The sequence below is a fragment of the Panthera tigris genome, chromosome D1 (assembly GCF_018350195.1).
Source record: "Panthera tigris isolate Pti1 chromosome D1, P.tigris_Pti1_mat1.1, whole genome shotgun sequence".
Lineage (NCBI taxonomy): Eukaryota > Metazoa > Chordata > Mammalia > Carnivora > Felidae > Panthera > Panthera tigris.
Window position 1 is genome coordinate 100,978,818 of NC_056669.1, and position 26,424 is coordinate 101,005,241.

At 41.5% G+C, this 26,424-nt stretch overlaps 1 protein-coding gene across 3 annotated transcripts; it reads right to left on the bottom strand.

The window, feature by feature from the left end:
* Positions 1 to 26,121, bottom strand: LOC102970153 (olfactory receptor 1009). Of its 3 annotated transcripts, XM_042958408.1 has the most exons (3): positions 25,777 to 26,121; positions 24,982 to 25,039; positions 1 to 960 (listed from the first exon to the last, which is right to left on the bottom strand). In XM_042958408.1, exons 2-3 carry the CDS (start codon positions 25,006 to 25,008, stop codon positions 1 to 3), a joined length of 987 nt encoding a protein of 328 aa, XP_042814342.1. In that variant the 5' UTR covers positions 25,009 to 25,039; positions 25,777 to 26,121. The 3 variants fall into 3 exon arrangements, 2 of the variants coding, with proteins under 2 accessions (XP_042814342.1, XP_042814343.1); XM_042958409.1 differs by lacking the exon at positions 24,982 to 25,039; XR_006208329.1 differs by lacking the exons at positions 1 to 960; positions 24,982 to 25,039 and adding an exon at positions 24,269 to 24,477.
* Between the last annotated feature and the right edge of the window lie 303 nt (positions 26,122 to 26,424).

Here is a 26,424-nt window from a genome sequence, read left to right on the forward strand (position 1 = left end):
TTAACTTCTTATGCAAAACTTCCCCCTGACGATCGTTCTGCACATGGCAGCTTTCACTTCTTTATTTCTCAAGCTGTAGATGAGAGGATTCAACATGGGGATCACTGCTGTGTAGAAGACCGACACCACTTTATTGATGTCCAGAGAAAAGGTTGCACCTGGCCGCACATAGATAAAGAAGAGGGTCCCATATAAGATGGACACTGCGGTGAGATGGGAGGAGCAGGTGGAAAAGGCTTTGCGCCTCCCATCGCCAGAGCGGATCCTCAGGATGGCAGTAAGGATGTAAAAATAGGAGATTATAATGGTCAGGCTACTGACAACCAGTACAGCTCCAGCCACAATGAAAACCAACAGTTTATTGATCCGGGTGTCAGCACATACCAGAGAAAGAAGGGGGGACATGTCACAAAAGAAATGATTGATAATGTTGGAGCGACAAAAGGGAAGTCGGAAAGCAGCTGTTGTGTGAGTCATGGTGCTCAGGAAGCCAATAGTATAGGGTCCAACCACCAACTGTACACAGAGTCTCTGTGACATGGCGACAGAATACAATAATGGGTTACAGATGGCCACATAGCGGTCATAAGCCATGGACGCCAGGAGAAGGCACTCAATGGCCACAAAGAACCCAAAGAACCATTGCTGCAAGGCACAGCCCAGGAAGGAGATGGCCTTCCTCTCAGTGAAGAAGTCAGTGAGCATCTTGGGACCCACTACTGATGAAAAGCAGATGTCCACAAAAGACAGGTGACTGAGAAAAAAGTACATGGGCACGTGAAGGCGGGGATCTATCTGGATGAGAATAATCATACCCAAGTTTCCTGTGATGGTAACAAGGTAAAAAAGTAGAAATAGCAAGAAAAGGAAGACTTGCATCCGAGGATGATACTTCAAACCTATGAAAATAAATTCTGTGATTCTTGTATCGTTCCCATCAGCCATTGGTTGTGTTGTTCTCTAGAGTGAGAAAAACAGAACGTTAATAATGCATACAACTTTAAATTATTTAAAAGCATAACATTATACACAAGAAGAGAAACTACAGGTCCAATTTGGGAGCATTGGTATAAAAAGAGACTAAACTAAAAGCTACCAAGCAAATATAGTAAGGTTCTTACTCTTAACAGCAATATGGTTTAAACGTTTTAAAGAAAAAATTAGAACTAAGAATTGGGTCACCATTAGAAAATCTGTAAAATTACTCACCACACTTACATATTAAAAGACAATGCATTATAATTATTTCAAAAGAATTCATTAAAGAAGCTGATAAAATGTGGCAAGAAAGAAAGAGAGAAGAAAGAAAGAGAAGAAAGAAAGAAAGAAAGAAAGAAAGAAAGAAAGAAGGAAGGAAGAAGGAGGAAGGGAGGGAGGAAGGATGGAAGGATGGGAGGGAGGAAGTAAGGAGAAAGAAAAGAAGAGAAAGGAAAGGAAAAGAAAAGAAAGAAAAGGAAAGGAAAAGAAAGGAAAGGAAAGGAAAAAAAGGAAAGAAAATGAAAGAAAAAGAAAAAAAAAAAAAGAAAACAAAGAAAAACTTTCCAAACTGGAAAAAAAAAGGAATTACTTGACTTGGTAAAAAGGATCTTCCTCTAGCTTCCAGAGAATATATGTGTGTAAGGTAAGCACTGGGAATATTAATACTATAATCAGAAACTATATATTTTCACAATGTGTGCTATTTAACAGTGTAGTGAAGGGTACATCCAAAATACTAAACTATAAAAAAAGAAAGAAGGTGTAAGAATTCTAGAAAACAGAGATAAGAAAATACTGTCACTATTTGCAAGCAAAATAGTCATCCACATAGAAAGTGTAAAATAGTCAACCAATAAAGATAATTTTTTTTAGAAAAAAATGAAAGAATTCAAAGTAGCAGAAGATTGGTGTAAAAAAAAGTCAATAATAATTACCTATGAATTATAATGGAAAAACTTATATTCATCAATACAAATTGATAAAATAGCTGTAAATAAGCCTAACAAAAACCATTCAAGATCCATATGAAGAAAAATATAAATTATTTAACTTTACTGTACAAGGGAAGAACTGCCTAGATCAGTCAAAAAAACACATTTACTGTATTTTTATGTGTTTATTAAGATTCATTTCCTCCTGAGATAGTAAAAATTAGCTTTAACAGGGACGGTAAGACTCTGAGTGGCCATTCTTCAGGTTAGAATAGCACACACAAATACATCAACTATGAAGGGAACAGAAAATGGTATTTCTCCCACAGATATGCTGCAGCTGGAAAGTGTCCTAACAACATTTGGGTGGGTGGGGGGGTGGGGAGGTAGTGACAAATACTTTATTGCTCAATGATAAACTTTACTTTCTGAAAAAACAGACTGTCTACGATTTTTGTCTGAAATCACATCAGCAAGACGAAACACCCCACTCTGGTCTGGAATATCTAAGTCAGTCTGACAGAGCAAAGCAGTCCCAGTCCCCAACACGAGTACAAAACTCCACATGAGGGATGTCTGGATACAACACTCTACACCTAGTTTACCTTTGTAGTTTCCATGGAAACAGGACCCTGTGCTACCTTTGTGGGTCAGACTGTTCTGATGCTGTGATGTTGGCCCCTTTCCACACAGCCTTGCTTTGCTTTGAGCTCATCACAATTTTCCTTGATTGATATTTCACCAAAAACTCCCCACTTCTCAAAATCCTATAATAGCTCTAGTTTTTTTTTTTGTTTGTTTGTGTGTTTAATGAGACATCCATGGTTCTGGTCTCCCTCATTGCAGTGGGTCAAAAGCTGGTTGGATCAGACTATAAACCTGATCCTGGCTGTTTAAGGCTGATGAGGCCAGGACATCTGCCAGGTTATTTGGTAAATTTAATGCAGTTCCAACCAATTGGAAAAGTTAAATTAAAATATAATTTTTAATGAAAAAAAATCAGATGTTTAAATTCATGGAGGAGAAAAACGTTCAAAGGAGCAAAGGACATTTCAAAAAAGAAAATCAAAGAAACGGGATGTGCTATTCCAGATATCAACACATAAATAAAGCCATCATGCTTAACCAGTAAGGTATGATTACTAAAATAGGCAGGAGACAGAAAAACCGTAGGCAGACCAAGACGTATATGCCAATTTAGTATGAATAAACACTTTCTTTCAATCAGGAAAGTAAAGATTAATTACAATATTTGGATGGCCATTTCAAAAAATAGATCATATTCAAATTCCACCCATATCATTAAACTAAAAAGAAAAATTCTATTATAAACATACAATAGTCGGGGCGCGTGGGTGGCTCAGTCGGTTAAGCGTCGACTTCGGCTCAGGCCATGATCTCACGGTCTGTGGGTTCAAGCCCCGTGTGGGGCTCTGTGCTGACAGCTCAGAGCCTGGAGCCCATTTCAGATTCTGTGTCTCCGTCTCTCTCTGCCCCTCCCCTGTTCATGCTCTGTCTATCTCTGTCTCTCTCTGTCTCAAAAATAAATAAACATTAAAAAAATAATAAAAAAACACACACACACAACAGTAAAACACTAAAGAATAGCATTATGATTTGTTGTAGGGATGGACTTCTTAAACAGAACATGAAAATCACCTGAAGAAAAGGTTGAAAGCTTCACGGCATAATAATTTTAAGTAAACAAATGCCAACATACACTCTAGGTAAAATTAAGACATACAGACTGGAGAACTACTGAAACATATGTTACAGAAGACTAAAGTCAGATCACACAAAGAGCTACCACAAAGTATCCACTAAGATAGCAAGTATTCATTGTAGTCATTGGCAAAAGATACAGAGAGGACACTCCCAGTCCCAATAAACATGAAAAGATGTTTAATATCCCTTTAATATCCCCAGTAATCACAGAAACCAAATTGAAACAATAATCATATACTATTTCACCCTTCAAGTTGACAAGATATTAAGAAGTGAGAAAATATACTGAGAAAGCAGGGAGAGAAACTGGTGATCACTGGAGATCACTGGCTGTTGCAGGGGTGGGGCCTCCAGAAGGCAATTTTTTACTATCTCTTGAATTTTTTTTTTTGAAAAGTGATTACCTGATGATTCAGAAATTCCATTACTTTTATCTACCCTGAAGAAACACAGAATGGAAAAACAATGATGTCTACTTTACTATTGCTTCAAATGATAAAAAAAAAACGGAATCCACATAAATATTCTCCAAAAAGCATAACAGTAAATAAACTTTGGTATTTCATTCTGGAGAATATTGTACAGACATCTAAAAATTAAATAATAGATTACCAGAAGGGAGGTGGGCATAGAGCCTGCTTGGGATTTTCTCTCTCTCTCTCTCTCTCTCTCTCTCTCTCTCTCTTCCTCTGCCCCTCCCTTTCTCAAGGTCATATGCTCTCTCCCTCTCTAAAAAAAATAAATAAATCAAAATTAAAATTAAATAAATATATAAGGGGTGCCTGGGTGGGTTAGTTGGTGGAGGGTCCAGCTCTTGATTTTGGCTCAGGTCATGATCTCATGGCTGTGGGATTGAGCCCCACTGCCAGTGCAAAACTCCCTCTCTCTCTGCACCTCCTACTCTCTCTCTCTCTCTCTCTCAAGAAAAATAAATAAACTTGAAAAGATTGAAAAAGTAAAAGAGTCTGGAAAGACAATGCAGCAAAGGAGTACTCATTACCTCTGAAAAGAGAGGAACAGTGAACTGGTATGTAGGTAGGAAATCAAAGGGGTCCCTAGATTTATCTGCAAGTTTAATATTTTATTACAAGGAGGCAATACACTTGCATTACTTTTGTAATTAAAAACAATCTAGGGGCGCCTCTGTGGCTCATCCGGTTAACTATGCAACTCCTGATTGGCTCAGGTCATGATCTCATGGTTCGTGGGATTGAACCCTGCTTTGGGGCTCAGAGTGGACCTTTCTTTGGATTCTCTTTCTTCTTCTCTCTCTGCCTCTCCCCCCTCGACATAAATAAATAAATAATAATCTAAAGCAAACCCCCCCCCAAAAAAGTAATCTAAAGCAATTCCTTAAAGTATTTCAACATTTAAAAAGAAAAAGAGAGAAGAAAAAAAAAAATAGCTACAACCGATTGGGAGAAAAACAGGCAAGAAATATACAAAGCCTAGGTGGGAGAAAGTGAGTAACAAAAATACAGGCCATGCATTTGAAGTTCGAGGTTTCTGAAATTCTGAGAAGCGGAGAGAACTCTAGCCCCAACCTCACCCTTTATAAATAAGAAAACTGAGGCTCCAAGATGTCTGACCCAGGACCACAAAGATGGTGGCAAAGATACAATCAATTTCCACCCTGCGGTTCTAAATCCGTGATTGGCTGCGTGGGACGACACCTTTAAGGTGACAATGGAGAGGGGACAAGGGACAAGCATTTTCAGGGTATGCAAGACTTACAGATTCGGCCCCAGGTGCTCTGCAAATGACAGCCAATTTGACTTCCACCCAAGCTTGGGTAAGAAACATTTTGCTATCTCCATTTTAAAGAGCAAACAATCAGGGGCGCCTGGGTGGCTCAGTTGCTCATTCAGTTAGGCAGTTAGGCATCCAACTGCAGCTCAGGTTATGATCTCACAGTTCGTGAGTTCAAGCCCCTCCTCGGGCTCTGTGCTGACAGCTCAGAGCCTGAAGCCTGCTTGGAATTCCCTCCCCTCCTCAAACTCTGTGTCTCTCCCTCTCAAAAATAAATAAAAATTTAAAAAAAAATGTAAAGAGCAAACAATCAAGGCTGCCAAATGTAGAAGGTGATACCTGAAGGGCAGGTATCTCCAAAGAGTTATCTGCGATTAAGACACTGCCCTATCTGAATACAGAGTATCCACCCTTTCAAAGATGTCACTCTTCCAAGAGGGAAACTCGGATGTCTCAAAGTCTCAACCCAGTCCTACATGTTGTTTGAGGGCTGCAGAATCAGACAAAACGCGTATGCAAATTTATCAGTGAAAGAGCTGTTGATTACAAGGAGAGTAAGGAGGTCCCAGGAAATCCTGTAAAGAGTCCAGGTTTGCTCAAGTACAAGTGCTCTCAAACATCTGCACCTGTGCTCCCATTTGTACCCCCTTCTTGGAGCGTGATGCTTATAACGCACGGCAGCTTTCCACACAGATGGCACCACACCTAGAGAGGGTGGCCCTGCCTCTCTCTCCCTGTTCTGGGCAGCCAGTGAATCTGAAGAGGGATTTCACTTGACTATAATCTCTTCGTGCATCTTAGCAAATTTCACATTATTGCATGTTAGGTTTGCTGCAACATTCTAACCAATTATGGTCTGAAAGTGGGTATTTTTCTATGTACTGAAGAAACACATCTTAGATGTCAGTCCTTTTTGTTTTCCCATCAGTCTTTTTATTTTGAGCTTCTTGAAGAGTAAACGGAGGGACAGAGATGGATTTTTAAGAATGCTTTAAACTTACATTCCAAGGAGCTCCTTTCTTCTTCCGAGGATTGAAATTAAAACGGAGCATAAATTGTACTCTTTTTCAGCCTGTGTTCTTTCTTCCCACCTTCATCTGCGCCTCCACACAGAGAAGAGGGCAGACTTTCTTGGAATCACTTGGCTTTATTCTTAAGTTTCCTTCCCAAGGAACTGGTAAGATTCCACTCCAAAGCACATTGTCTTTTCACTTGGTTGGAAGTTTCCAGAATTAGTTACCTCACTTTGTTGTTGTTGTTGTTCTGGAAAAACTTATGTCCCAATACATACCATACCTTGGGAATTTTGTTAAGAGGGAATTAAATTAAAATGTTATTACTATCCTTAAGCTCTAAAAAATCCACTGGGATCCCCTTATTTGCTCTCTGTGCTTGACTTGAGTCAAGTCTTAATTTCTTACCTCCTTCTTCAACAACAACAACAACAACAACAACATCAACAACAAACATTTAATGAGTAAACTTCAGTACGGTGTTGTAACAACTGCTGAGTTTTCCCCCATAAGAAGCACCACGGAATTTCTGCAACTGTTCAGCTAGAGATTGTTACCGTTGAAGATCAGCCCCCAGGACAGCTTACTTGGCACTGTGATATTCCATCTTCCTTTCCTGATACTCATAGGGAACTCACTGAGAATCATAATGTGTGAAGTATCTCCACCATATGCAATGAGAAATTGAGATCGATTTCACCGAAAAATGCAAGCCTGATACTACATTTTTTCAACTTATATTGATGAATAACACACAGAAAAGTGCAAAAGCCTTATGCGTACTGCTCACTGAATTATTGCAATGTGAGCACAGGCACGCAAGCCACCACCCAAGTCAGGAAATAGAACCTCCCCATCCATTTGATATTTGTGAAATTCATCTTTTGTTGAATAAATCTCTAGTTCATGTATTTATGGATGCCCGCATTCCATTCTGTTAGTATTCCACAAATGATTTATCAATTGCTTTGTTGTTGGACATTTGAATTTTTCCCAGTTTTTAGCTTTGTGATTTTTTTTTTCTCCAATGGGCATCCAGTGACATCATGTGTTTTGGTGTTCATGAGCATGCATTTCTCTTGGGGATATACCTGGGAGGGAAATTGCTTTGTTATTGGGCGCGTATATGTTCCTGAGGACCGATCATCGAAGAAGTCTTCCAAAACCCACTGCTTAAACTTCCATTAGCAGTGTATGAAAGTGGCTATTAGCCATTTTATGATGGTGTGTGTATAATGGTATCTCATTGTGCCTTTAGCTGCCATTTCTAGAGAGATGCAACAATTCTGCAAGCTTTCCAAGCCATTTCCATAACCACTTTTATGAACTGGCTTTTGAAATGTCTTGCCTGCATTTCATCACTGGATTGTCTTTCTTTAAAAATTACAATAGTTATTGGGGCACCTGGGTGGCTCAGTCGGTTAAGCATCCACCTTCAGCTCAGGTCACGATCTCACAGTTCATGAGTCTGAGCCCCGCGTGGGGCTCTGTGCTGACAGCTCAGAGCCTGGAGCCTGCTTCGGATCCTGTGGCTCCCTCTCTGCCCCTCCTCTGCTCATGCTCTCTCTCTCTCTCTTCCTTTCTCTCTCTGCCCCTCCCTCACTTGCTCTCTCTCTCTCTCAAAATAAATAAAGTTGAAAATGAATAAAGAGGGGCGCTGGGTGGCTCAGTCGGTTAAGCGTCCAACTTCAGCTCAGGTCATGATCTCACGGTCTGTGGGTTCGAGCACGGCTTCCGGCTCTGTGCTGACAGCTCGGAGCCTGGAGCCTGCTTCGGATCCTGTGTCTCCCTCTCTCTCTGCCCCTCCCCTCCTCATGCTCTGTCTCTATCTCTCAAAATTAAATAAACTTAAAAAAAAGTTATATAGTTATTCATGTTCTTCAGATATGTCACCTATATGCCTTATAAGTAACAATTTCCCTTGCTGTGGCTTCCAGGTTTATGCTCTTAAGAGTAAAACCTAAGTCTTCATTTTAATATAGTTCAGGAAATCAATATTTTTCTTCATGTTTAGCATTTTTGCAGCCTACTTTTTTTTAAATTTTCTACTATACATCATGAAGATATTCTCCAATATCTTCTACATCCCCTAATTCTTTGCCTTTCACATTTCAATCTCCAAATATTCTGTAATTAATCTTAACGTGTGTTGTGAGATGGGAGTAAAATTCCACTTTTCTTCCCATCTGGACATCCAATGGATTAAACGCCATTTTTTCTCAATCTTTTCTTTCCCCAATACTTTACTGTGTCACCCTTGTCATAAACGAAGCATCCATATATTAGATCTGTATATTCTTTAACAATAAAGGTATTAGCATGCATTCATTAATATACTTGGACACTCCACTCTGTTCCACTGGGCCATTAGTCTATTCTTGATCCTGCCTTAATTACTATAGTTTTGTTAAGTAGAGGGAGACCTTCCACCTGGCTTGTTTTTTTCTTTTTTTTTTTAATGTTTATTTAATTTTGAGACAGAGAGAGACAGAGCATGAACAGGGGAAGAGCAGAGAGAGAGAGGAGACACAGGATCAGAAGCAGGCTTCAGTCTCTGAGCCATCAGCCCAGAGCCCGACGCGGGGCTTGAACTCACCGACGGCGAGATCGTGACCTGAGTTGAAGTCGGACGTTTAACCGACTGAGCCACCCAGGCGCCCATGGCTTGTGTTTTTCAAGATTAAATGAGATATTCTGGGCCCTTTGCATTTCCATATAAACTTCAGAGTCACAGCAATATCTCAGCATGATTTAAGTCTGGATTCACTTTAACATAGCTTCTTCAGTGTTGCAGGACCTACATTGACAGCTTCCTTTCTCATTATAGGAGCATTATAAGATTCCAACAGACTCACTGATTTACGGTTCCCACACAGACCCACAGGCACCCACTTTCTTACAACCCTCCTGACTTTCCCTTCTCACATACCTAAATACTGGAAGTCAAAATCCCATCTGTTCTGCAAGGTATTGCTTAATTATAACCTCATCCAGGAAGCCTTCCTTGATCCATTTCAGACAAAAATACTCACTCTTTTTGAATGTTAACAGTATCTTTTGCCTCTCTTCTGTCACTTTGTGTCATATGTAAGAGATGAATCACTGGGTTCTACTCCTGAAGCCAAGACAAAACTATATGCTATCTAACTTGAATTTAAAGAAAAAAGAAAGAAATGCCACCATATATCGTTCTTTGTTCATGCATGATTCCCCTTCACTAATAAACACTCTAATGGGTCAAGGGTCATATCTTAATGGCTTGAACTGACATCATCAAAAGTCCTACTAAGCATATACCTCTATTTTCTGAGTTGTTGAGAAAAGGAGGATGCTCTTTCCACCGGAAGAACCTTGTAGTCAAGCTAATTTACTCAAAGAGTAATTTGAAATACTGATTTCAAAATGAAAACACACGAAAATTAATGCCAGGTGTTCCTCGGAATCAATGCAAACACTGTTTTCCCAAAGTGCACTGCATGGAGAAGCACAAGCGATTGCCTTTGGCGGTTTTACATCAAATTATTTTTAGTTATATCATTTTACAGAACTTACCAGGATTGTCTTCCTAAATAATAACTCTCCACATCATGCTGTTGTTATTTTTGTCTGGAGTAAGCAAACGCGAACCCAGAGAAATACTGAGGGGGATAAAGAATGGTAAGCCTTGTGCCAATAATGGCCTTCCTCTGACTGTGTGACAAGACCGGAGCTTGGGGGACTCAGAATGCGGTCCAGCAGTACCTGCATCATTTAGAAGATGCCTTGATCTGAAGCGTGTGGTTCAGGCTCCCTGAAGCCTCCAATTCTCCAGCTATAAGATGAAGCAAGTAACTCATACCACAAATGGAAACTGTATTCAATGAAATATTTGCAAAACACATAGCATGGATCCTCAGCAAATGTATCAAAGAGTCTTATTATTAAAGAATATTCTGTACTAATGTGTGCTTTCAAATTATATTAGCATAAAAACAAAAAAAAAATAACACAACGGAGGGCCCAGGGGAAAAAATACATACACACACACACACACACCACAAATCAACAAGGACAAGCTTCAATGTCAGTTCTTCCCCTTGCAGAATACCATTCTTCGGGATAGGCTTTTATTGTGAGAATATCGTTGTGGGTGGCAGAATTTCCAAAATGATCCTCTAAAGATCCATAATCTTTGTCCTGATCCCTGGAGTCTCTGCATATGATGAAATACCACTCATATGATTATGTTACACTATGAGACACAGTTAGCCTTCAAAGAGACATGACCCTAGATGAGCCGGTGGGTCCCAAGCTTTCTCCAGCTGAGAGCAGAAGAGTCAGAGAGGCTGGAAATGTGGGAAGGGCTAGATGAGTCACTGCTGGTCTGAAGCTGGAGGGACCGCAGAAGGAAGGCAGGCAGTCCTAAGGAGCTGAGAGAGGCTCCTGGCCGACAGCCCCTGGGGAACCAGGCACCACAGTCCTACAACCACAAGGACTGAATTTTCTCAAACACATCAGTGAGCTTGGAAACAAGTCTTCCCCACAGCCTCCAGAAAGGAGCCAGGCCCTGCCAACATGTTGATTTCAGCTTTGTGAGACCCTGATCAGAGAATCAGACCACCATGGACCCGGAAACGAGGCCCAGGGAAAATGAGAGGCGGTACATTTGTGTGGTTAGGACTTACCAGCTTTGTGGCCATTTGTTATGCAGCAGTAGAAACTGACTACCAGAGCAAGTTCATCTTTAAAATAATGGAAACAGCCGTATTTTACTTGAGTGCATATCTATAATAACAGAGACATCAGAGGTGACAATTCTGGAAAGAACATAGTGTGCTTCCTCCTACACTGTGGAAGTTCAATCAATGATATTTGTTATCAGGACTATTCCACAAGTGGAATTATGCTGGTTCTCAAAACAGAATCATTTAAGCATGACTGAGTGCCTCAACTAATATTTAAATAGAAATAAAACACCAACTTAATCTATCCAATCCCTTCTCCTGAGGTATGCTAAATCACTCATGCTAAGCTTAGATTTGATTGAAGAAATTATTACAGAAAAGAATAATAACTATTGAATACTTTGTTGTCAAAGAAAAATTAAATAATATATCAGAGTTTCAGCTGCAAGCAAGAGACTTAGGAAATTCACCAGAAGTATATCAGGTAGATCTGAACATCACCTGGACAAAAACCTGGACAGCTCTGGGTGTCCTGGTAGCAGAGACCGTAGGTCTACTCAGGGGACCATGGTTGACGTGAATGTCCTCCAGCCGTTTATCTGGCATTGTGTCATTCTCCTTACAACTCAATATCCAAGAGAAATAGTTTAAGTTGAGGTTGTACGCCTATAACTTGCTGTGGGAAGTCAGTTATAATGCTTCCAAGACTTCTATCTGTAATTGAGATATTATACCTCTAAAATGATATCAGGTACTACTGTAAATATAAATAGAATAAGTTCTTATTCTTATTCTTATTACTATTGCATGCATGCTCCATGTAAAGTCATACATTTATTTATGTGCATGTGTGTGTTATTCAATTCTGATGCATTTTGTCATTTGCATATAAGCCATAATCCGTGGAAAGAAACACAACCAGAGTTGATCGCTGAACCTATGTCTGTCAACATATAATATTCACTGAATAAAAGAATATAGTATTGACCATATATTTGTCATTCGATCAACAACCATACACTGAGCACCTACTATGTGCCAGGCTGGGGCGTCAGGCATAAAGTGATGGCCATGAGCATCCTTCTCTCATGAATATCATCGTCTACAGGGAGAGACACACAATAAGCAAACAAGTAGGTAAATAATATTCAGGTGCTTTTAAGTACCTTGAAAAAAAAATAATGCAGAAAAGGTAAGCGGTTGAGATATGGGAGGAGCAGAGAATTATTTTACGTAAAGAGGTCCCGATGGCCTGTTTGATGACATGACATTTGAGCAGAGACTCAAAGGAAGTAAAGACTGACCTGCAACACTGCCCTAGGATGAGGAAACGGAAAATGGAACAGCCACATAAGACCCCAAGAATGACTGAAGAAGTTCCACGGAGGAAGTTTCTGGATGGTGCACACACCACTGAAGGGGACTGTGGCCTGAGCGGTGTGCTCTCCCCTCCCCCCCAAAAAAGCAATCAGATTGTACTACCATGAGGTACCATGACAATCTGCTCAGATTTTTGTATGGTCCTGTTTTCATGGCACAGGAAGGTCTGGGGTGACTGGGGTGAAATAGACCATCATCAATCCAGCATAAAGTGCCCAGAAGATCTTACAAATCTATGCAGCAAAGAGTCCCCTGGTGAAAGATACCTATTTTAATCTATTCTCCAAAGTGATCACTTTTGTCGGCACTCAAAGCCTATAATAAATCACTTTTCCCAAGGCACCTGCGTGGCTCAGTCGGTTAAGCATCTGACTCTTGATTTCCACTCAGATCACGACCTCAGCATTTCTGAGACTGAGCCCTGCGATGGTCTCCACAGTGACAGCAGGGAGTCTGCTTGGGATTCTCTCTCTCCCTCTCTCTCTGTGCCTCCCCTGCTCGCACTCAAACACTGTCTATCTCTCAAAATAAAGAAACTTTAAAAAATAAATAAATAGATCACTTCTCCCCGAAAAAGCATTACATTCCCAAATCCTACATCATATAAAGGAATGAAAAAGGTATCCTAAGGGTCAGGATCAATGAGCTTGCAAACTCTCCTTGTGTGCTAGAATACCCAGAAGCCTCTGTTACTACTGTGTGGGGCCCTTTCTCCTTTTATGATCCAAAGAGTGACCTCTAGACTCCATGGAAAGCCATGTATAAAAACAAATTTTTTCATCTTTCCCAACCTCTATTCTATTTAAAGAGGCTTTCTTTTACTACCCTTGCTAAAATATGCTCCTTTACACCCTCTCTTAATTCCTTCCTTACGTTTGCCACAGAAATCATCATGGATGGATATGGAAACGTTTTTTATTTATTTTTGTTTTTAATTTTTTTAAACATTCATTTATTTTTGAGAGACAGAGCAAGACAGAGCATGAGTGGGGGAGGGGCAGAGAGAGGTGGGTACACAGAATCCAAAGCAGATTCCAGGCTCCGAGCTGTCATCACAGAGCCCAATGTGGGGCTCGAACCCACGAACCGCGAGATCATGACCTGAGCCGAAGTCGGACGCTCAACCGACTGAGCCACCCAGGCGCCCTGGAAATGTTTTTTAATCTTTTTGCTTTTCTTGCCACTATACTAGCCTGTAATCTCCACGTGGACTTTGCCTCTGTCAACGTGAATAGTACCCAGTAAAATGCAGGTGCATAAGAGACATATGTAAAAAATTGCTTAATTATTGACTGTAGTGTTCTTTGACTCCCATTTCCTCTTTATTAAATAGCATTTTGACCACGTCATTACCCAACACAGACACAAAAACTGGGCTAAAGCATAGTGAAAAGCAAGCAAGACAAGCCAAAATATTTTAGGGCCTTAGAAACGACTGACATCTTTCAAAGTCAGGGGACTAAAATAAATGCATTTCAAGGAAACCCTTCAAAGAAAGACAGAGTGTGGCTCTCAGTGAGTCTCAGAGTTGCACCAAAACATGGTTTATCCCGTCATTTCTTAGATTTGTTGCTACAGTCCAGAAAATGAAACACAGAAGTATAGTTGAAAGAATATTGTACCCGAAGAAAATAAAAGTGTGACCCAAGTCACGAGCTCATGGGCACTGATGCCTCATGTGTGCCAGGCTGAACAACCATACGAATAGAATTCACACCCTGCCTATGACACAAAAACCAATAAATCACAATAGCATAACTGATGCTCTTTAATAAAGATTTGCAATGCATTCTGCATTTCACACGCGCAATCATAGAATTATAGTGACAAAATCTCAGTAAGCTACTATATGAGCAGAGAGGATCGTGGATGTGAAAGGCCTTTGTAAATCATCTACTCCAAATACGAAGGTAGTATTAAAGAGTGCTACGGCTACATACTTCCTGAATAATTCACTTTTTTATCATTTTGTTGGTATACAACTGACATATCACATTGTATGTCCAAGGCATACAACATAATTTTATGAATATATATATATACATATATATATATGTATATATATATATGTATATATATATATTCTTGTGAAGAGGCTGAATTTCTTCTGTTGGGTCTCACAAACTCTCTTCATCAGCCGATTTGTCTTCTTTGTCATGCTTCTGCCTATTTCATCACACTGAGGGGTAACTTGGGGATACTCACTCTCATACGCATTGATCCTAGACTACACCCCTACTTACTTTTTTCTCAGCTGCTTGTCCTTTGTGGATATTTGTTCCTCTTCCCCCATTGCCCCCAAGATGCTCTGTGATACCTTCGCAGAGAAAAAAAAGGCGTCTTTTTCACAGCTTCTGCTGCACAGCTGTGGCTCTTTGGTCTTTTTGTAGTAGCTGAATGTTTCCTCCTGGCTCCCATGGCATATGACGGTATTTGGCCATCGGTAAGCCCCTGTTGTAGGCACTCATTGTGTCCCAACAGGTCTGTGTGCCGCTGGTTACAGGGCCTTATGTCATGGCTCTTCTAAGCAGCATGACCCATATGACATTGACTTTTTGCTTGCCCTTCTGTGGTCCAAGTATCATCAATCATTTTCTCTGTGATATTCCCCCTCGGCTTTCTCTTGCATGCACAGACACCTTCTTAATACAGTTTACGTTTTTCTTTGTGGCTGGATCTGTAGGAATCCTCAGTGGCCTGACCATGATGGTCTCCTATGTAGTACCATCGCCTGAACTATAAGATAGTCTTGGAACTGCGCTCCTGCTCTGTTTCTTCCTGCCCGTCCCCATCTCTGCCATCCATCATCACCCTCACTTTTCAAACACCGTCACCAGTGTGGCCTTAATGCATATCTCTAAGCAGGTCACTTTTCTGCTTAAAAGTCTCTCTATCTCCCCATCCAGTCAAGGCCCCAAGAGAAAGCCATGGCTCCAGTCTGCCTTCCAAATCTTTCCTGATTCAGTTCCAACCTACTCTTCCAGGGTCTTCCATCATCCTCCCCTAACACACACTAAACCCTAATAGCACCTGTTTGCTCAGCCTTCCTTGAGCGCGGTTCACTTCTAGAAAAACTCAAATGTAAGTTCCCTCCCTCTGCTGCAGTCTATCCACACTCCAGTCTGCTTGTTCAAGTTCATCCATGCTTACGATTTGAACTCAGAACTTGTTACTCTGTAGGACCTCCCCACATGTCCGTGCCCTGTGGCCCTGGTAGGTCCTATCCCTCTTTCCCCCAGGCTTTCGTGTTATCTTTTCCAAAAAGCACCTGCAGTTCTCTTAATTCTAATGTATCCATTCTTCTCCCCAGTAGGCTTGTGAATTCCTGGAAGATGGGAACGCTGTCTTGCTCATGCTTATATTGTTGCCTGGATGTAAATAGTTAAAGAAGCCTGCTAGGTCTCTCAAATGCACCATAGTTAAAGTAGGACCCCTGATTCCACCCCTCCACCCCGCCTCTCTGTCATTACCCTGAGCGGTTCTGTTATTCCCGTCTTCCTCTTCTTGGTAGACAACACTGCCATCCACCCAGTTGTTCAAGCTCCAAACTTGAGTCTCATCCTTGATTCCTCTCCCTCCCTTCCCCCATCCTAATCCAGCCCATCACCAAATGAGCTCTACCTCCAAATCCATTCAAATTTGTCCACTTCCCTTCACCAACCCTGCCCTCCTCTTTCCTGGACTGCTGCAATGAGTCCCGAATGATCTCCTTGCATCTGTTCTTGCTTCCCTGCACTCTGTTCTCCTCTCTGAGACGACAGACAATGTTATTTAAAAATGTGCATCATGGGGTGCCTGGGTGGCTCAGTCAGGTAAGCGCCAGACTTCAGCTCAGGTCATGATCTCATCGTTCGAGAGTTTGAGCCCTGTATCGGGCTCTGTGCTGACAGCTCAGACCCTGCAGCCTGCTTCAGATTCTGTGTCTCCTTCTCTCTCTCTTCCCCTCCCCTGCCTTCACTCTCTCTATCTCTCTCAAAAATAAATAAACATTAAAAAAAATTTTTTTTCAATGTACATCACTTTATATCACTAACTGACATGAAACCCTTCAAACATCTCCTATCACGTAGAATAATACATAACCTCTTATTCTGGTTTACAGAGCTTTGCACACTTAACCTCTCCAATCACATATCATACTACTCCTCCTGGTGCTCATACCACATCTTCAGCCACAGTGACCTTCTCTTAATATACTAAACTTGTTCCTGCCCCAGGGTCTTTGCACTGCAACCTCTACCCACAATAGTATTCTTCTGATCTTCATATCTTTAATTATAATTTCAAGTTTAGCTTAAGTATGATTTCCTCAATCTGAATGATACTCACCCAACCATTCTATTATATTGTTCTACTTTAAAGTTATTTTTTTTAATTTTTTTTAACGTTTATTTATTATTGAGAGACAGAGAGACAGAGCATGAGCAGGGGAGGGGCCGAGAGATGGAGAGACATAGAATCCAAAGCAGGCACCAGGATCTGAGCTGCCAGCACAGAACCCGACACGGGGCTCCAACTCACAAACCAGGAGATCATGACCTGAGCCCAAGTCGGACGCTCACCCGACTGAGCCACCCACGCGCCCCTGTGTTGTTCTACTTTGCATTCTACTTATCGCTATCTGATTAATTATTGTAGTCACGTTTTACTCTGGCTGTTTCCATTCCACTAGACATAAACTCTATGAGACTAGGGACGTTAGTCTTAGTTATCACTATATCCTTAGAGCCTAGGACAGTGCTTTGCACATGGTAAGAATTTCTTAAACAAATACGAATAATAATATTACTGTTACTATAGTGAATTTTGTATCTATTGTGTACCAGGCTGTTATACGGTGGAAAAAGGGGGGATAATAGTAATAATAATAATAATATTGTTCTTATAGGGCTTGGCACGGATAAGAGATGATTCACATAGAGTGTTTGCTTTGCTGAAGCTCTTACTATCACCTGTTTGCCCAATGTCTGAAGCTTGGCAGGGCTGGACGCAGATATCACTGCCTTTAATGCTGGGCTCTTACCACCCTATGGGAAAACTGGTAATACTCTGATTTATGTCTTGTGACATTAATATCATCTCAGAAGATTTTGTTGTATTAGTGTCCTCATTGTGTCTCTTTTTCATCCTTCTCTTCTAAAACAGTATGTGCCTGTATTTCAAAGGCATCTTATAGCTAGCAGATAGTTGTATTTTGCTGTTTTACTGGCCTGTCAATAATCTGTTTCCTAACTGGAAGTTGTTGGTTGATTTTTTTTAGCTATGTTTTTAAAGTTACTTTCTTAGTGGCTAATTCAAGATTAATACTAACTTAATTTGGGTAAAATGTAATACATTTTCTTCCATGTAACTCCCTATACTTCTCCTCCTTTGTGCTATAATCGTCATATATATGACATTTAGATGTGTTACAATCCAACATCTCAGTGTTGGATTCATTATTAGTTGTTAACGTAATTATTTATTTACATAATTTTATGCCTTTTAAAGAAATTAAAAGAAAAGAGAAAAATATATGTAGACTATTTTTTTATATTTGTCCACGTAGTTACAGTTTTTCATGCTCTTTGTTTTATTATTATTATTATTATTATTATTATTATTTGCAGATGCTAATTCACAGTATGGTGTCCTTTCTTTTCACCCAAAGGACAACCTTTAATATTTCTTGTAAGAAGGATCTGCTAGCAATGAGTTCTCTCAGTCTTTATTTTTCTGGAAATGTCTTTATTTCTCCTTCAATAATGGAAGCTGTTTACAGGATTACATAATTATTGGTCACAGGTTTGTTGTTCTTTTCTTTTAGTATCTTGAATATGTCTTTCCGCTACCTTTTGGCCTCCATTGTTCCTGATGGGAAACCCGTCATTAATCAAATTGTTTTTCCTTTGTAAGTGATGAGGTAAATCACTTCTGTTGCTTTCAAGACTTTCTCTGTCTCTGGCGTTTGGTCATCTGAGTACGATGTGTTTAGGTGTGAGTACCTTTGTGCTTCTCCTTTTGACATGCCCTGGGGAGTTTGCGCACTATTTCCAATAATATTTTTTCGGACCGTTTTTCTCTCTCCTTTCCTCCTGGAATTCCTAACAGGAACTGCCCTGTTACGTTGCTTCGCTACCTGACCCCATGGACGTATAGGCCATATAGAACCTCTATTCTTCCGGAACTTTTCTATTTATGTGCGATTGTATGTATGTGTACAAAATTTCATTTTTTCCCTCCTCAGTGAATGATGTGGCACCATTATAGTATTCTGTACTTTGCCTTTTGTGATTTGTTTTGTTTTTAAGTTTACCTCTTGGACGGCAAACAGGAACGTCCCCGGCCATTCCTCAGACAGAACTTAACCTCCTTTTTCAAACGTGCACTGAGTAGCTATCGTGAGCGAGGCCCACATGCAGTCAGTGCCTGCTATGGACGCATGAAGACAGCTTTCTGTGCAGAGATACAAACGACTGCCACGCAAGGCGGATGGTGGCAAGTGGCAGAGGGGGGCAGAGAGTGTTCTGGGAAGCACTGGAGAGAGAGACGGAGGCATGGAGAGAGAAAGAGAGAGAAACGACGTGATTTCTGGCTTGAGACGGGTCAGGAAAGTCCTCATGGTGTTGGTGACATATGAGTTAGATCAGGAATGGAACAGAGGAGAGGTCTTTTGGAAAAGGCTGTTCCAGGTGGAGAGAACAGGTGGACAGACACAGACAAGGGCCTGGGTGGGGAAGAGAAGCTGGCTTGAGCATCCTGTGTGGATAAGAAACTGGTACAGGAGGCACAGACCAGGTGGCCGTGGGGTTAAGTGCCAGTCCCAGGAAATGAGCAAGGACTGAGGACTTTCCTAAGATTTCTGCTTGTCAGGGGTCTGTTGCAAGATTCAAAGGACTGGATTCATAGATTAGACGTACTTCCCAGAGGAAACCCTCTCATCCTAAGCGCAAATCTCAATCAATTTGTTTGTTGTAGGGGCGTCTGGGTCACTCAGTTGGTTAAGCTGCCGACTTCAGCTCAGGTCATGATCTTGCGGTCTGTGGGTTCGAGCCCCGCGTTGGGCTCTGTGCTGACAGCTCAGAGCCTGGAGCCTGCTTCAGATTCTGTGTCTTCCTCTCTCTCTGCCCCTCCCCTGCTCACTCTCTGTTTCTCTCTCAAAAATAGACCTTAAAAAATTTAAAAAATAAATACATTTGTGGTAGAAACTTCCCTCCCTTTCCTACTACTTTCATTTGGTTCCATTTCCCTCATTTGTTTTTTCTGGTCCCTGTTCCATGATGTCTCCTGCTGTAGGTGAGAGTATGGAAACAGTAAACATCCCCAGCAGAAGACAGGGGCCCTGTGTAATATGCTGTGCATTAAAGGAAAATAATTTTTAAAAAGGGGGGATTGCTTATAAACTTAAAGAGGATTAGCCCCTTATCACAAAGAATAAGTTCAAACTTCTAAATGGTTTAGAGAAGTAATGCATATAAAGGACTGCCTGAAAGCTAGTCATCTATCATTTTTTAGTAGGCTTCATGTCCAGCACAGGGCTTGAACTCATGACCCTGAGATCAAGACCTGAGCTGAGATCATGAGTCTGATGCTTAACCACCTGAGCTACCCACACGCCCCATCCATCCTGTATAGTAAATACATTTTAGATACTGCTAATTTTTAGGTTATCTCCATCGTAAAAAAAAACTTCAAACTATGTTTTCCAAGTGCACAGAGAATTGTTTCTACTGCATTGTACCCTTAAGTCATACTCTTGGTCTTCTAGGAACAGACAAAAAAAGCACTAAAGCTCACATTAGTCTGTTTGCTGAAGGGATTTTGTTAAGGATACCGCATTTGACATTAATCAGTGCCCCCTCAGGAGCTTTTTCCTTCAGGGCTTACTGCCGGGAGAAGTTTTGTTTGCCCTGAAGATCTGATACGTTTTCTTCTCGTGAACATTGAGAATCACGTGACTGATTCCATTTCCCCTTTTTGCTTTGGCAACCAGGAAGCTCAGTGCCAAATTCATTATTTACTTGGTGACTGCAAAGAACCTAAGTGACCTGCATCCTAATGTAGTTCTTTGCTTTTTGCTCTCGAACTGACCTTCTCTAATTTATATTTTCTTTGGTCTAGGTTATTATTTGCACACACGCAGACACACACACATATCACACACACGCAGACACACACAGTTCTTTTAAGGCGTAAGAATGGAGCACGGATAAATGAAACAGGAACCTAATGCACATTAAACTGTCAATTGTTCTTATCTTTCTATATTTGCTTCCAGTTTTAGCCTTACACACACACACACACACACACACACTTATTTCCACATACTTAAATTCAAATCATCATTAGACACAAGATTAGAACAAGATTTATTTTTTTAATGTTTATTTATTTTTGAGAGAGAGATAGAGTGCAAGTGGGGAGTGTGGCAGAGAGAGAGGGAGACACAGAATCCAAAGCAGGCTCCAGGCTCTGAGCTGTCAGCAGACAGCCCAATGCAGGGCTCGAACTCATGAACCATGAGATCGTGACCTGGGCTGAAACTGGATGGTTAAACGAATGAGCCACTCAGGTGCCCCAGAAGTTATTTTTTTTAAAGGCACTTGCCTCCCCTCACCGTGTCCTTCTGGAATTCCTACTTCTTTTCCAGCTGGCGATTCTCCTGTCTACATTCAAAGACCACTATTGCAGGCAAACTTACTATCTGCCTATGTGATTCATTTCTGGAAAGTTCTGATCTATTGAGCCATTTCACTTCATCTTTGATCCTACCCCGATGGACCATAGAGTAAATGTGAATTCTTCTTCCATAGTTGGTAGTATTTGAAGTAGGCTATTATATCCCCCACGAGATTTTTTTCTTTTTACCACAAACTTCAAGTATTCTGCAAATGATATAGCCATGAGCTCTGTCATTGGTTATCTTGGTCACTTTCTTCCAAACACAATCCTATTCTGTTGATTTCCTTTTTAAAGTAAGTTTAAGAGAATTAAACTCAAAACTCTCAAAGCATCCTTGCCCCTCACTCTAGGTACATATTAGCTTTCTGTGGAGTCAGATTGTAACTCACAACGGACTTCCTGCTAGTCAGAGTCCCTAAACCCTTTCTGCACGTGCCAGAGTAAGTTCTCTTTTCTCCAACCTGTTTTTGGGCAATTAGTCTTTTTGAATGTAAGTGAAAGGTCTTCCATTGCCATCATCAACTTTCACCTTGGTATGTATAAACCATACCTTAGAACTTGGCAAAATTAGTCTAGATTTTTGTCCCATCATCCAAGATATTTGCTCCCCTTCTTGGCTTTTCGCCATTCACAGATTTGATGGTCTGACCTTTACATCACCGCTTGATGCAGGGATAAAAATCTTACGGTGAGCAAAGCCAGGAGCCCTGGTGTGTGTTAGCAGGGACCTTCTTCTAGGCTAACACTGTTCTATTTTTAAGATAGTATTCTGTCTGCACCATTATTTGCCATTAATCTTCAAACTATCATCCAAAATAAGTTTTAGTAACCATCTACTGAGGACAAATTATGCGTCAGGCATTGTACTAAAAGATCTTGCATTATTTGAATTTGTTCTTCACTGAATCTCAGAGGCAAAAATGCCAGACAGACAAGGCCAAGACCCTCATGCCTGACTCATGGTTTGCTGGTTTGTGTGGAACCTGAAAAAATTAGGTTCTAACGGTGTTGATAATAAACTTCGTATTTAACTTTTTTTAACCTTTAGTCATATTTTGATAGAGACAGAGTGTGAGTGGGGAGGGGCAGAGAGAGAGGAAGACACAGAATCCGAAGCAGACTCCAGGCTCTGAGCTGTCAGCACCAAGCCCCACGTGGGGCTCGAACTCACGGACGGTGAAATCGTGACCTGAGCTGAAGTCGGACGCTTAACCGACTGAGCCACCCAGGCGTCCCGATAAATTTAGTATTTAGTACTCAATGCATACTGACACTAAAATGAAATTGGTTGGGGATGCCAAAAATAGTGAACTTTCACCTTCAGCCTTCAGCTATCAGGTTCAGCTGGAAAGAAGAGTGGGATTAAAGATGATATGCATTGCTGGAAAAAAAGCCAGAAAGATTGTCTCCAGAAGGCAAGATGTATTTGAGATTTTACATATTTTTTTCATTTTGGAGAAGACAATCCTCTTCATGACATGCAAGTTAATTTCCCAACGCAGGCTTTTAAAACATTTTAGAGACAGAAATGCATTATCTACACAAATAGGGGATCGCCTTTAAGCTCTCTCTGGCTACTCAGCCAGTTTCTGATGGAGCTGGAATCGGACATTTGTTCTTTTCTCCAACAATGAAGCCCTCATTTCTCCATCTTGCCTGAGAAGCTAATGTGATTGGTTTTGAAAATGCCTTGTTGGAGTCCCAAGGCACCACTTTGTGCTTCATTTTTGTCTTAGGTAGCATGAGGTCACACAGACATTTCCAGAATCAGCGGAGTCTGGGAGTTCACCATTGTCTCTCTTTATGAAGTATTCCATCTGAGTTAATCGACCACTGTTTATTTAGCCATTCCCCTATTGTTGGCCATTTGGGTTCTTTCCAATTGCTAATTATTACAAATGGGCTTTGAGGACTGGTAAGTGCTAGACAGATGTAGGGCTCGCTCATTATTCTTTTGTTATCACACTCCCAGGATGCAGGCATTTTTCTGTCTTCCTGACCTTCTTCTTCCTAATGGCACTCTTATAAAAGCACCAAAGATCTGAAAACGCATGCTTTATTAAATCATCCAAAGCTGCACTATTAATTTCTTTTTCTCTTCAAGTTCAATACAGAAGTCTAAAACTTGTAGGTCTGCATCTGCACTTCTTCACGGAGTTGCTAATCAAATCCTAGAGTTTTCCATCCCACCTTTGTTATGCTTTACTGTCAAGTAAATTCATTTCAGTTCCCCAACCCATCCTTCATTTTTTAAAAGTAAAAAGCAAGGATAAATATAAATTAAGTGGCTTAATATTCTAAATGAAATATTTGCCCAGGAAACCAAAATATGAACATATACATATTGAATGAAGATTTACTTTCAAAGATCTCATATGGAATACATATTTATTGTACAAAAGTTGGAAGAATATTTAAAAGTAAAAGGGAACAAAAAGGTTACATCCCGTTTTCTCAGAGCCCCCACTACTAAGATCTTGGTGGATTCCCTTCTAGTTTTCTTTTCCGCTGCAGAATTTTTTTCTTTGCAGAGCTGTTTTGAAAAGTTTTCAAAGTTTAATCCATTTGAAAGTATCTTTAGGCTGTGTGAAGGTGGAGAGACCATGGGATGGGGTCAGGACCCCTTAGGTGGGGTCATTTCTCAGGGCCAGTCCCGCACTGATCTCATTTTACCTGAGTGACCTTGGGCGAGTCCTATAAACCCCTGCTTCTCAGAATAGGGTGTCTCCCTGAATCCGAATCTCTGGGGAAGGCTGTTACAAAGTTACATTCTTGTATGGCACAAGGGACTTAATGAATCACAAACAGAAGTGAGAACTGCTGCCCTACCCTGTCTGGTAGATTTCTTTCTAAATCAAACCGGGTGTGGGGTTTGGGCTGGGTCATCCAGGGTAGGAGTTCTTATCACAGGGCTCCCCTGGATGGGGGGTGAACTTCAGGGATCTGAGAATCCTGGGAACTTGGCTGTAGGTTTTCGTCTTTCCCGTGTATGCATTTTGTGGACAGACTGTCTATATAGCTTTAAATTTTATAGATTTATCAGAGAGCTCCTTACTCAGCAAGATATCTGAGCCTTCCTTCATTGATCTAAGATCTCTTCCAGAAATCCCTCTGTCATGGTCCTCTCTGATGGCTGCGAGAAGTACCATGTTGTCCCCGTGAACATCCTCCTTCTTCCACTGTGGCCAGAAAAGGCGTGAGACTCTCCTCTTTCATTAGTTATGTGGCCTCAGGCCAGTTGCACAGCCCCTTGCGATAATTTCCCTCCGGCAGAACTTAGTAGTAGCAATCATATTTGATTGCATACCTGCTATTTTACAGGCACTGCTGTAAGCACTTTTGGCCAACTATCTCATTTCAGTCCACATGACGATCCTGTGAAAGAGGCACTCTTATTACCCCTCTTTTAAGAATGAGCAGGCAGGCACAGAGAAGTCAACTAACTTGCCCATGATCACACAGCTAATAGATGGTATAGTTGTGACTCAAAACCACACTGGCTGCTTCCAAATCTATGCTAAGCGCAGCAGTCCCCCCCTTATCAATAGGGGATACATTCTAGGATCTCCACTGGATGCCTGAGACCTCAGATAATACTTCATCCTATATATACTCTGTTTTTCCTGCACATACTCGTGTATGATAAGGTTTGATTTGTAAACAAGGCACAGTAAGAGATGAACAATAATCAAATAATAAAATAACACAATTAAAATAACATCTGCATATTGCTATGAGAATAGGGTCTCTAAAAATATCTTCCTTTTACAGTACTCATCCTTCTTCCTGCGATGATATTGGATGATAAAATGCCTACGTGATGAGATGAAGGGAGGTGACTGGTGTAGACGTTCTGACCCAGCGTTAGGTACTACTGACCTTTGGATGATGTGTCAGAGGGATCATCTATTGCACGATGGCGGCTGACCACGGATAACTGAAACCATGGGAAGCCAGGCAGTGGTTAAGGGGGGGCACTGTAGTGAGTACTGAGAGCATTAGGACTAATATCGCTTCTAACAATGCTATCAGTAATGAATGATACTAAGTAACACTAACAGAACTCGCAATATCACTGCTAATACCACTATCTACAGCAGACTAGAATAGAACTGCAAGCGGGCCCCAGCTGGGGGACCCTGACCAAGGGGCCTCCTCCATTCTTCTGGGAACCTCTGGGAATTTCCACTTCTTCATTGTCCCCTGGGGATGGGAAGTGCCGCCTGCCTCCCAGGGCCGCTGGCTCCCGGGCAGAGCACAGCCTGCCACATAATATTACCGGATAGATGTTTTTGTTGTGGTAAAATATATATAACATACAATGTACCATTTTAACCATATATAAATGCACGGTTCCGTGGCATTAAATTATTCACATTGTAGTATATCGACTACATAGGTTTTGCTTGTATTTTCTTCACTGTGTAGAGTACTCAGCCCAGAATCTGGCACCTTGCAAGTATTCAACCTTCAGCTCGCCCCTCCCCCTCCCGGGCTCCTCCCCTCCCTCAGCCTTTGACAAGTGTCCCATGCCGCGGAGATTTCAGTTAGCATTCTCCCGTGCGGTGTGAGAGGCAGGATGACAGGTCTCTCCAAGTGATCGTGGGCACATGACTCCATAGCTCTCCGCCTCAGTTTCCTTCTCTGTAAAATGGGGATGAGAGCAGCACCTACCAAAGAGGCTGTCACCTGAGCGAGGCTCTCGGCACAGCTCTAGCCCTGGCAAGCGCTCAGTAAAAGCCGGAGATGACTTTCATTATTTGGGGACCGCATCCTTCCTGGGAAGAGCACGCTGGCAGGGGTGCAGAGGGACTGGAGGCTGGCGCTGGCCCCAGACGGCTGCTCGCCCTTGCTCCCTCCAGGCCACCTTGACGGAAGGCGCTCAGGGGAACAAGTGACAGTGGGCGCTCAGGGGAACAAGTGACAGTGGGCGCTCAGGGGAACAACCTCACAGTGTTGTGAGGAGGAGGAGGGAGGCCTTCGGGGCCCACGGAGCGCTTTGTTCCATAAAAAGCTTCGACTCAGGCTGTCATAGTGGCCTCGGATTTCTGTGTCTCTTCGGCTTCTATTTTGAGTGCGGAATTGGCGTGGGAATGTTTTCCTTTATTTCAAGCCCTAAGTAGTTGTTGGGGAACAGCTGTTTTGAAAGATCATCTTTGAGGCACTGAGATGCTGCTACAAAACAAATTTCCTGAACCAAGAAAGGCTCCCCTGTTCCATTTGCCTGGTTTTACTTTTGTCCTGGTCTTTACTCCTGCCTTTGCTTCTTCCTGAATCCTCTTTTTCTACCCTGACTCCTGCACTTGGGCTCCCGTCGAAATC

What these genes read in the sequence shown, in the direction of transcription:
- LOC102970153 (XM_042958408.1), bottom strand. Translation starts at nt 25,008, where the DNA reads ATGATCCCTCTGACACATCATCCAAAG. An exon ending in CTCTGACACATCATCCAAAG is followed by an intron (nt 961 to 24,981) that starts GTCAGTAGTACC and finishes TTCTCACTCTAG; the next exon opens with AGAACAACACAACCAATGGC.